This window comes from Octopus sinensis, linkage group LG25 (genome assembly GCF_006345805.1).
Source record: "Octopus sinensis linkage group LG25, ASM634580v1, whole genome shotgun sequence".
Lineage (NCBI taxonomy): Eukaryota > Metazoa > Mollusca > Cephalopoda > Octopoda > Octopodidae > Octopus > Octopus sinensis.
The window spans coordinates 16213544-16226623 of NC_043021.1; the positions used below are offsets into that span (position 1 = coordinate 16213544).

The 13080-nt window shown below is 38.1% G+C and overlaps 1 protein-coding gene across 1 annotated transcript in view; it reads right to left on the reverse strand.

Annotated features, from left to right (window-relative positions):
- The window catches only part of LOC115224523 (carboxypeptidase D), a 92410-nt gene that overhangs the window by 19875 nt on the left and 59455 nt on the right, over positions 1–13080 (reverse strand). Inside the window, exons 10-16 of the mRNA XM_029795433.2 lie at positions 11892–12061; positions 9578–9963; positions 7416–7573; positions 6639–6730; positions 4724–4916; positions 3842–3950; positions 1497–1631 (exon numbers count right to left, since the gene is read on the reverse strand). Coding sequence (XP_029651293.1) covers positions 1497–1631; positions 3842–3950; positions 4724–4916; positions 6639–6730; positions 7416–7573; positions 9578–9963; positions 11892–12061 — 1243 coding nt within the window. The remainder of the gene's footprint in view (positions 1–1496; positions 1632–3841; positions 3951–4723; positions 4917–6638; positions 6731–7415; positions 7574–9577; positions 9964–11891; positions 12062–13080) is intronic.

Consider the following 13080-nt stretch of genomic DNA (forward strand, 5'->3'; position numbering starts at 1 on the left):
AACAGGGAAAGCCAGTATATAATACATATACATATATGTACACAGAGACAGACACATACACACACATATATACATACATATATATAGATAGAAAGTCTGAGAGATAGACTTAGACATAGCTAGATAGAGGAAGATAGATAGGTAAGTATGTATAGATAAGTAGATAGGTATGTATGTAGATAGATATGAATAGATAGACACATATATTGGGTCATCCCATAAATAATGCATTTTTTTCAATTGCATGAACTAAAAGTCAGAGGAGGACAGGATAAACTACCTGCATCAACTTGCTATAAAAGGTAGTAATTTTACCTTGCACTTATTCTTAGTGCAAGTTTTGAAGAGTGCAGTTCGATTTTAATAGTTATTTTTTCAAAGCTATAATGGAAATGACAAAGGAGCATATTCGGCATATTTTGCTTTATGAGTTCAATAAAGGCAACAATGCAACAGAAAGTGCAAGGAATATTAATGCAGTATATGGGGATCAGACAATAAGCATAAGTCAGTGGCAATGGTGGTTCCAGAAATTCAAAGCCAGAAACTACAGCCAAGACGATGAGCTACATCCTGGAAGATCTGTAGAGCTTGACACGGACGTCCTGCAAACCCTGGTGGAACAAAATCCCATCGTAACTGTTGAGGAACTAGCAGAGAAGCTTGGATTTGGTCATTGAACCATTCATTGAAACCTGTATGCCATCGGAAAAGTCAGCAAATTGAGTTTCAAGATGAAAGGTGTTCTTCCATCAGGATCATGCTCGGCCACATACAGCGATGATGACATTCCAAAGCTGGAGCAGTTTGAATGGGAAACGATACCCCGCCCAGCATATTCACTGGACATTGCCCCATCTGATTATCATTTATTCCACAGCCTTCAAAAAGATTTGGTTGGAAAAAATATGAATTCTGTAGACGAAGTCAGAACAGTACTGGAGGAGTATTTTTCATTATGGACAAATGAATTTTGGAAGAGGGTCCTTGCAAGTCCACCAGATAGATGGAAGAGCATTTTAGAAAATGAAGGAGAGTATATTTTAGATTAAAAAGGAACTTTGTCATAATTTTGAAAAATAAAAGAAGTATTAAAAAACCACATTATTTATTAGATGACCCAATATGTAGATAGATCTAATCAAGTTCTCTATAATAATTTCTTTTGCTCTCTTCCACCTCTCTCAACACAGTCACTGCTTTCTCTTTCCCAGCATGTTAGAGAAAGGAAACAAATAAAAAATATATATATATATATTTTAAGAATTTTATTTATTAAGATGAATGAATAAATATATATGTAGATACATAGATATACACAGGCACAAACCTATACAAATGTATACATATATGCTACATCTATATATATACACATATTTAATTAAATCTTTGAGTAGCCCTTAAGTAAGGATCCAAGTATTTCACCTGAGCACTCTCACTGCCAACACATTCACAAAAGAAAACAAGAAATATTATTACCTGGAGCTGTTACTGTTAAGGTATGTAGGCCTCAGTTGCCATGATATAAAAGTCCCCATTTTTATCAGCTTGGAATGGTTTGGAGCCACCATCAATGGTTATAGAGGCACCAGGCAGTGGTTTATTCTGATAACTCACTTGGCCTAATACACCTAGAAAATGTTCAGGGTAAATTTGGTAAGAAACATCTGTCTGTGTATGTATGTTTGGTGATACAAGCATGAAAGTGGAACTCAACATAAATGTGTGTATGCACACACACACACACACACACACATATATATATATCATCATCATCATCGTTTAACGTCCGTTCTCCATGCTAGCATGGGTTGGACGGTTCGACCGGGGATCTGGGAAGCCAGAAGGCTGCACCAGGCTCCAGTCTTATCTGGCAATGTTTCTACAGCTGGATGCCCTTCCTAACGCCAACCACTCCGTGAGTGTAGTGGGATATATATATACACACACACACAGAGAAACATACACAACCATGTGTGTGTATAGGATATAGGGCTCTTTAGTCAGTGATGGTCAGCCACATGTGTATGGTTCTGTTTTTAATTAATGTCTTTATAAGCTCCTGTTCTCTACTGAGATGTGTGTGTGTGTGTGCATATATATCTATATATATATATATATACACACACACACACATATATATATATGTGAGGTATGTATATACATGGGAATCTAATGAGTGTATATATGTGTATGTGTGTGGTGGAGGATTGTATGTATGTAGATAAGAATCTAATTGGGTGTATGTATATCTCTCTCTATATAAACGGCAGTTTGTCTGTGCGTGTTTCTGTGTGTCTGTTTGCTTGTACCCTCACCCTGACCACGGCTTTCAACCGATTCTGATGAAACTTGACACACACATAGCCCAATGTCATAATTCAAAACTAACGCAGCGAACATTTTGAAAAAAAAATCGATAAATTCGACATGGGGTCGAGAATCAGAAACACAAACCACAGACTGTCTAGGGGACGCAACTCGACCTTTTTAACTAAAAAAAAAAATTACCATAATTTTTTTTCCCCTTTTTTGGCTATAACTCTCTAAAAATGCTTTATAGTTATTTCCCTTACAAACCTGAGCAACGCCGGGCGATACTGCTATATATATATATGCGTGTGTGCGTGTATACACACATGCACACCACACACAAACAGACATAGTAAAAGATGTGTGTTGCTTGCATATGTATGCATTTCAATAAATATCTATCTTCACATGTTTTTATGCATAGATGGTATCTTTCAATTTTAACTACTTAAATTCTTCCAATAGAAAACCAAAAGCCTCATCACTGGAATCTAATTAATAATAAGTGTAACGCTCTACATGTTGAACTTTAGAAAAGTCTTCCGTATATTTTTGACAGTTCCACTTAAAGAGAGAATTTCAAAAGTGAGTAATTAGCTGGTCAGATTCTTTACTAGAAAACCCCCATTTTCATTATAGGTACAAAAAATATAAATTTATAATCTGAGTAGAGAAGCTGGAGTTTTGCAGCAGTTGTTTATTTGTTGCTGTATTTGTTTCAGTCACTGAACTGTGGCCATGCTGGGGCACCATCTTGAAGGGTTTAGTTAAATAAATCAACCTAGAACTTTTTTTTTTTTAAGTCTGGTATTAATTCTACTGGTGACTATTTTTTGCCAAACAACTAGGAGGATGGTAAACAAACCAACACCAGATGTCAAGAGGAAGGAGACAAACACACACCATGCACAAGACGGGCTTCTTCCAGTTTGTTTACCACATCCATTCACATCTTTGGTTGACTTCATTTTCCATGCATTCCCAGGGCCAATAAAACAACCAGATAAAGTACTGAGGCTGGTCAATATTCTTTTCTACTCTAGGCACAAGGCCTGAAATTTTAGGGGAGGGGGCCAGTCAATTAGATCAATCCCAGTAACCCAGTATCGACCTCCGAAAGGATGAAAGGCAAAGTCGACCTTGGCGTAATTTGAACTCAGAACGTAAAGACAGATGAAATACCTATTTCTTTACTACCCACAAGGGGCTAAACACAGAGAGGACAAACAAGGTCAGACAAACGGATTAAGTCGATTATATCGACCCAGTGCATAACTGGTACTTATTTAATCGACCCCGAAAGGATGAAAGGCAAAGTCAACCTCGGCGGAATTTGAACTCAGAATGTAGCGACAGACGAAATGCCACTTAGCATTTCGCCCGGCATGCTAACGTTTCTGCCAGCTCGCTGCCTTGAGGGTGGTCAATATTATCAACTGAAAATCAATGAAAGTGATCCAGTATGGCCACAGTTTAATGACTGAAACCAGTAAAAGAAAGAAAAAAAATAAATAGTGCTGTAGCTTACCTTGAGTGGATTTCATGAGGAAATTCATTAAAGGCTGGACACTGCTTGACCAGACTTGACCAATTTGAGAATACGATGGATACTCACAGCAGGCAACACGCATGGTTAGCTGTGAAGATTACAAATATTTCACAGGTTAAATCGTTTGCTGTAATTATTCATTGAAATATTTATTCAAAAATTTTGCAATCAAAAATGCTCCATTAAAACTATGTTCACCAAAATAATATTGTCAAAGTTATCCAGCAAAACAGCCCTGTATCTTGACTGGACATCTCTCCCCAATGAGAAGCCATGTATTCACCTCTTCAGCAAGGCATTTGCTCCTTCTCCCCTTCCATACTTTCACATCCCTCAACTCTATACTCCACTCGGTTGAGGGATCATGTCTTGCTGATACTTGGTGACATCGCCAGTGCTGGTGAAAAAAATGGATGTTAAAACAGGCAAGAATACATGACTGTGTGGTAAAAAGCTTGCTTTCCAACTACATGGTTCCAGGTTCAGTTCCTCAGCATGACACCTTGTGTGGGTGTCTTCTTCTATAGCCTTGGGCTGACCAAAGCCTTCTAAGTGGATTTGGTAAATGGAAACTGAAAGAAGTGTGTTGTGTGTGTATCTATGTCTGTGTTTGTTCCCTCATCACCACTTGGCAATTGTGTTGGAGTGTTTATGCCCTTGTAACTTAGTGGTTCAGCAAAAGAAACTGATAGAATAAGTATTAGGCCAAAAAAACAAGTCTTGGAGTCGATTTATTTGACTAAAACCCCTCGAGGCAGTGCTCCAGCATGGCCACAGTCGATAACTGAAACATGTAAAAGAATAAAACACACACACACACGCATGTATGTATGTATAGATGTATAAACCGAAAAGACATACCGTGTATGTGCCGTAGGTTTCAAAGACATGCTTTAAAATAGAGGCTGGACGTTTAAGAGGGGTTTCTTTGCTTTTGCATTGGTTGGCCGTGTAGTTCTTTGGAACGGTCTCCGTGATGGCATCAGCCAGCATCTTAAAGATCAATCGATGGGTCTGACTGTAATTGGCTTTCTGGTTGTCATCAAATGGGAAACTAAAAAAAAAAACAAAAAAAACAAGAATGGAGGAAATGACATTATGACAATATGATAGAGTGACAGAGAGAGACACAGGCAGATAGGTAAATAGGCAGAGAGGGAGATTTATAAAATAATAATAATAATAATAATAATAATAATAATTGTGTACAGTGCTCAGGTGCACTACAACTCATCTAAAGTGTATATATAATCAGGTGTAGTTTTGGCGGATTTCGGAAAGCATGAGGGCCTTAAAGGATGCAGTGTCATGGCAGTCAACAACTGACGCAGGCAGTTTGTTCCATGCTTCAGCAACTCTGAGCGTGAAAAAATGTTTCCGAAAGTCATGGGAGCTGTGTTGTTTTCTGACTTTGTAGGCATGTCCACGTGTGTTAGACACATGGAGATCAAAAAGGTGTTCAGTGTTGTTGTTGGTGAGGTGGTTGATAACTTTGTGGGTGTTTACCAAGTCCATCGCCAGACGCCGGAGCTTCAGTGAATCAAGGCGCTCAGAATATGGTAGGTGTCTGATGGAGGGTATGCATTTGGTTGCACGTCTCTGGACAGATTCCAGGAGGTCAATGTTCTGAGCAAGATAGGGGTTCCAAACTGATGATGCGAATTCCAAGTGTGGTCATACCATAGCTGTATACAGTTTTAAATAGATGGCTGGAGAGCAGCTAACAAAAGTCTTGCTGAGTGATGCCAAGACACACTCGGCCTTCTTGATAATTTTAGATATATGCTTTGTCCAACGCAAATCACTGCTGACAGTGATGCCTAGATCACGCTCGCAAGAGGATTTCTTGATATCAGTGTTGTGGAGGGAGTATGTGGACGCAGGGTTTTTTCTCCCAAAATGCATGGTGGTACAGATAGACAGACACAAATAATGAGAGAATGTGTTGTAAAAAAGAGTGAAAGGCAACGACAACGATAACATTGAATGGATTAAGGAAAAGATTGGTAAATGAAGTTGGAACGTCCAACGGTGCTGAGACTAATTTTGTTGTATGAGAAGTCGAATGATGTAATAGTATGGTGGATCAACGAGGCTATAATTTTGCTGTGTAAAAATTGTGTTGTAATTGTAGGGTGGACCGGTGGTGTTATGATATTGCTGTGTGTGTGTGTGTGTGTGGTAGAGTAAGGATGTAATTGAATGGTGAACTATGATATTGGTGTGTGAAGATAGTGATGTAATTGTATGGTGGACCAGTGGTGCTATAATAGTGGTGTGTGAAAGTGTGAAATAGTTATATGGTGAATCAGAGATACTGTAATATTTGAGTGTGAAGACAGAGTCATGTAGTTGTATGATGGACCAGTGGTGTTATAATATAGTTGTGTGAAGACAGTGTGATGTTGTAATTGTATGGTGGACTAGTGGTGCTATAATAGAGGTGTGTAAAGAGAGATAGAGATAGTTATATGGTTGATCAGTGGTGCTATAATACTTGTGCATGAGTATAGAGTGATGTAGTTGTATGGTGGACCAGTGGTGCAATAATATTGATTCACAACGATAGAGTGATGATATATATATATATATTGAATAATGTACTCTGAGGTAGACTTTTGCTGAAAACAACACCAAATGATAAGAGCTGGAACATTTTCTATTACCAGTCTGCTCAGTCAGGGCTGACCTGTGGCTAAAAAACAACCACAACAACAACAATTCATGCATGTTTGTGTACAAACATACTTAAAAACCAAATATTAACAGTACTTACTCCACAGTTTTACCGCCAGCTTCAAGACTGAGGGCCTGAGTAAAACGGTTTTTGCTGAACGCTTTCATTAAAAGGGGTCTCATAGATCTGCTCTGAAATGTAAAGAGAAGTGCACAGCTGCAATCAAATGAGTCAAATGGCTGATACAACTAACAGAATAAAAGAATAATAAAATAATATATATATATGTGTGTGAATGTGTGGTAAGTAGCTTGCTAACCAACCACATGGTTCCGGGTTCAGTCCCACTGCGTGGCATCTTGGGCAAGTGTCTTCTGCTATAGCCCCGGGCCGACCAATGCCTTGTGAGTGGATTTGGTAGACGGAAACTGAAAGAAGCCTGTCGTATATATGTATATATATATGTATGTGTTTGTCCCCCCAACATTGCTTGACAACCGATGCTGGTGTGTTTACGTCCCCGTCACTTAGCGGTTCGGCAAAAGAGACCGATAGAATAAGTACTGGGCTTACAAAGAATAAGTCCCGGGGTCGATTTGCTCGACTAAAGGCGGTGCTCCAGTATGGCCGCAGTCAAATGACTGAAACAAGTAAAAGAGTAAAGAGTATATACTTGCATGTCCTGGTGTAAACACCTTAGGTATTTACATCACTAAAGGGAGGCAACTCACTAAAATTATTAGTAACTCCCTCAATCTATAAACTGGGATCAACAAAATAAGGGCCATACTAACTACTGGGTGGTCAACATAAGCAAGCAACAACAAAAAAAAAATGGCCAAATAGAATGAATAAGGGATGAATTTCTTCACTTACCATTTTATGTTTAGCACTGGAAGACTGATGTGTTTGATCTTGAGTCAAACAGGAGCCAGGGTTTGCCATGTGTAGCATCTCTAAGTTTAAGACTGGATATATGAAGATATGAGTGTTTTCTAATAAGTTTCTGATGCTTGTGTTGTTATCTCTGTAACCTTTAACAGATTAAAACAGCAAAATTAAATACAAACATATACAGACAGGGTGGCCCCAAAAGTAGTTTTACAGTTATCACGTAGGCACTTTAAATTTCTTTGAAAACATTTTATAACGTTTAAATTTCTATCTTACAATTAACTAAAATTAGCATAGAATAATGGTTTCACATTTTTTTGTAATTAAGATCTAAACTGTTAATATATGAATGCGAAAGAGATCGTTGAAATGCTGTAGACCTACTTTTGGGCCACCCTGTATATATATATATATATATAGTTAATCCAAACAAGAAAGCACAAAAAAACACAACAACGCGAGGATATGGAACAAATATAGTATTATTGGACGCTCAGGAAAGAAGGAAAGGAGGAGGGTTTAACGTTTCGAGCGGAGCTCTTCGTCGGAAACATAGGAGAAGGAAAGATCCAGAGAAGGGAAGACAGAGGAAAAAGAAAAAAAATATATATATATAAACACAAACATATACATATATATATATATATTATATATATATATATATACAGGGTGGCCCAAAAGTAGTTTTACAGTTATCACGTAGGCACTTTAAATTTCTTTTAAAACATTTCATTACATATAAATTTTTATCTTACAATCATATTGTTCATGCACATCTTAAACAGACAGGGTTTAATCTCTCAGAGGCCCAAAAAGTCCTCTTTCAACATTGCAGCATTCTTCAAACCTCTTCAGAACAATCAGACACACAGTGTGGCACAAATTCCGATCTCCATCAATTTCTGTGAATGCGTCAGAAATATAATCTTTTAATTCCCTAACTGTTTATTGAAATGCATACATATGCAAGCAACACACATCTATTACTATGTCTGTTTGTGTGTGGTGTGCATGTGTGTATACACACACACACACATATATATATATATACATACACCCAATTAGATTCTCATCTACATACATACAATCCTCCACCACACACACACACACACACACACACACATATATACACTCATTAGATTCCCATGTATATACATACCTCACATATATATATATGTGTGTGTGTGTGTGTGTGTGTGTGTGTGTGTGTGTGTGTGTGTGTGTGTGTATATATATATATATATATATATATATATATATATATATGCACACACACACACATCTCAGTAGAGAACAGGAGCTTATAAACACATTAATTAAAAACATTCTTCAAACCTCTTCAGAACACTCAGACACACAGTGTGGCACAAATTCCGATCTCCATCAATTTCTGTGAAATGCGTCAGAAATATAATCTTTTATTTCATTTACTGTTTTGGGATTCTTCTCATAAACCTTGTTCTTTACAACACCCACCAAAAAAGAAATCCACTGCTGTCAGGTCAGGTGAATGTGGTGGCCATTCAACGCTGCCTTCTCTTCCAAACCGATGCTGTGGAAAGGCTTGGTTAAGGTAGTCTCTTACTGGCAACGCATAATGTGGAGGTGTTCCAGCTTGCTGAATAATGGTTTCATATTTTTTTATAATTAAGATCTAAACTGTTAAAAATAAATGAAAATTAAAAACATTTACCATCTACCATAGATGGTAAATGTTTTTATTTTAGTTTTCATTCCCTTCGAAGTTTTATCCCTAAAAGTGGTTTGGATTTTAGCTGTTCCTTCTAGCATGCAAGGAATCCTATGACGAATACCTCTTATGTGTTTAAATGTACACTGTATTTATATGAATAATATATTGTCTTAAATCCTTTAAATTGTTTTAGCCCGAAGGCCGCGGCCATGCTGGGGCACCACCACTGTCTATTGACAAATTTTTTTTTACACGCTAGGCCACTGGTAGTAACAATTTCTAAAATTCTTTATTACCCTGATATTATTAATTTTATATATATATATATATATATATATATATATATATATATATCAACAATCAAGGGGCGGGGGACATCATTCCAACTACATAAAATAAAATTCCTCATCTCACAAATGTAAGGAGATATTCCTGTAAAACAGAAACTTACCAAGAGATAAATATTTAATGAGTCTCATTAAAATTTCACTGGTGACAGGTTCGTCTCCATTTATGTTTGCCATCAGAGCAATTCTAGGTTTCAATGACCCCAGGGAGTTCTCTTTGTCGGCGCTCATGTGGACTTCCATCAGGGTTAACCTCGAGGCCTTGCCTCGTGTCTCCGTGTAGCTTAAGATGTCACTGTTGAAAGACGACAACCCTTGAAGGTATCGTCGGAGTTTGGGCAGGATCAAATAGCGAGGACCCTCAGCATTTTTCCTCAGAAGGAACTCGGTTTCATTCAGTAATGCTGTACTTGAGTTCACCATTAGGGTGAAATTAAGAACCACTGCGGCCCCTTCGGAAACTTTGATCTGAGCAGTCTCTGATATGTAACTGAAATGAAACAAAAAAATATGAATTTACTTTAAATAGATAAATAAATAAATAAAGAGAGAAAAAACCCAGCACTGCTTACTTCTGATGTACCCTTACCTCTTCTTTTCCACTCTGTAGCTCTTGCAAAGTCCATTTTACTGATGGTTTGGGGCTTTATTCTGTGTTCTGTGCCTGTAGTTTTGGCTACCACTACTGTCTTTGCTTAACTCCTACATTTGCTCTTTTTACCCTTTTCTGATGAGTTTTAGTGCATCTGAGCACTGTATACAATAAGCTCAGCATCATCACCATCATCATTATTACAGAAAAAATATACTTCCAATGCTATCAGTCATATCATGGGCAACACTTGCGTATGTGTGTCTTGTATTAATCATCATCATCATCATTTAACGTCCGCTTTCCATGCTAGCATGGGTTGGACGGTTCAACTGGGGTCTGGGGAGCCCGAAGGCTGCACCAGGCCAGTCAGATCTGGCAGTGTTTCTACAGCTGGATGCCCTTCCTAACGCCAACCACTCCGAGAGTGTAGTGGGTGATTTTATGTGCCACCGACACAGGTGCCAGACGAGGCTGGCGAACGGCCACGCTCGGATGGTGTTTTTTATGTGCCACCGACACAGGTGCCAGACGAGACTGGCAGACGGCCACGCTCGGATGGTGTTTTTATGTGCCACCGACACAGGTGCCAGATGAGGCTGGCAAACGGCCACGATCGGATGGTGTTTGTTACGTGCCCACAGCACGGAGGCCAGTCGATGCGGTACTGGCTACGGCCACGTTCGGATGGTTTTCTTGTGTGCCACCGGCACTGGTACCACAAAGATACAAATTCCATTGATGTTCATCTATTTTGATTTGTTTTGATTTTCACTTGCCTCAACAGGTCTTCACAAGTGTCACAAGAAGGAAGGTATGCACAGGTGGACTGACTACATCCCATGCCACCGGCACTGGTACCACAAAGATACAAATTCCATTGATGTTCATCTATTTTGATTTGTTTTGATTTTCACTTGCCTCAACAGGTCTTCACAAGTGTCACAAGAAGGGAGGTATGCACAGGTGGACTGACTACGTCCCATGCCACCGGCACTGGTACCACAAAGATACAAATTCCATTGATGTTCATCTATTTTGATTTGTTTTGATTTTCACTTGCCTCAACAGGTCTTCACAAGTCGATATACTAAATAGATTTGTTTTATTTTATATTTAGTGCTATATGTATAGTTTATAAAACTATAAAAAATATTGATTTCTTTCAATAAAGGTTTTTGCAGTCAATAAATTATATTTTAATTCCCCTCCATTAAACGCTAATAATTACAAATATATACATATAAAGTGCTAAATTTCTTGTTCTGTATCATGCACTCACAGACATACACAAGATTAAACAAATATTACTTTATGGATAGTGCGCAAAAATAAAAGAAGGTCCCTCACGACCCCAATGGCCTTTTCCATAATTCCAACCCTGCCGTCCCATGAAGGGTTAACATGCTAGACAAAATGCTTAGTTGCATTTCATTTGGTTTTGCATTCTGAGTTCAAAATTCCACTGAAGTCGACTCTGCCTTTCATCATTTTGGCATTGATGTCATAAGGACTAGCTGCATACTGGAAGGTTCAATGTATCTTCCCCAACTCCACAAAAAACTGCTGCTCCTCTGTCAAAATTTGAAATCATTATTATTATTATTATTATTTTATTGCTGAGTGGTTGGTGTCAGGAAGAGCATCCAGCTGCAAAAACCTTGCCAAAACTGACCTCACATGTGCTTGTGCCACGTAAAAAGCTAATGTTCTGTATCATGCACTGACACATATATACAGATGCTTATGATGATAGGATTGCAATGACACTCTGGAATATTTTGTGGTCTGAGATGACAAAAAAATTTAGCAAAGAAGCAACTCACCCAAACTTTGAAGCAGTGATTTCATATTTGCCCGGCACCAGAAGTCTCCAATAATCACCATCATTTCCAGTCACCACGTCATGGTCAATTCCTGACACTGATATTTTGACATTGGACAGGAATTGACCCGTCATTTTGTTTTGGACAAAGCCTCGAACACCTTTATGAATCTGGAATGTAAAATTATATATTCATCTTTTTTAGTACCTTATAGGGGTCACAGATGCAGTTACAAACAAAGATTTCTGAATAAGATTTCTAAATTATTAACCCCATTTAAAAAAATATTTATTATTATTATTTTATTGCTGAGTGGTTGGTGTCAGGAAGGGCATCCAGCTGTAAAAACCTTGCCAAAACTGACCTCACCTGTGCTTGTGCCACGTAAAAAGCACCAAGTTTTTAAATATTTGTTGACAGAAAAATTCAGGACAGCAGAAAAAATAATGCCTTGTGGCATTTAGTTATATCCTTTTATGTTTCAGGTTCAAATCCTGCTGAAGTCAACCTTGTCTTTCATCCCTTTATGGTCAATAAAATAAAATACTGATTGTTGTTGTTGTTGTTATTTAGCCCCGAGTCAACCTTCATTGAACATACATATGATGAAGGATGTTCCAGTTGTGATAATGGCTGTGTGGTTAAGAAACTTGTCTTGCAACCACGTGATTTTGGGTTCAGTCTCAGTGAATGGCACCTTGGGAAAGTATCTTCTGCTGTAGCCCTTGGGCTGACCAATGCCTGGCGAGTGAATTTGGTAAATGGAAACTGTGCAGAAGAACTGTATATATATGTGTATGTGTGTGTGCACGCTTGTATCCTCCACTGCTTGGCAACCAGTGTTGGTTTGTTTACATCCCTGTAACTTAGCAGTTTGGTAAAAGAGACCAACAGAATAATAAGTACCAAACTTTAAAAAAAAATATGTATTGGCCAGTTCCCAGTTGGTGCAACTAATATTTTGACACCAAATGAGAAATTTTTAAGTGATGTAACCAGTCTTTGTGTTTTTAAATGGCTAATATGGCTTCCACAGTATAATTCCCTTATGGGAATTATATATGGGCTCAGATCAAATCACTTGCTAAAATCTATATCATGTTTTACATGTACCCAAGAACGTGAACTATCCTCCTTCTTCTCATAGGTCAATCCCATCATCCACTAGCATGAAGTTGACCCTCCACCC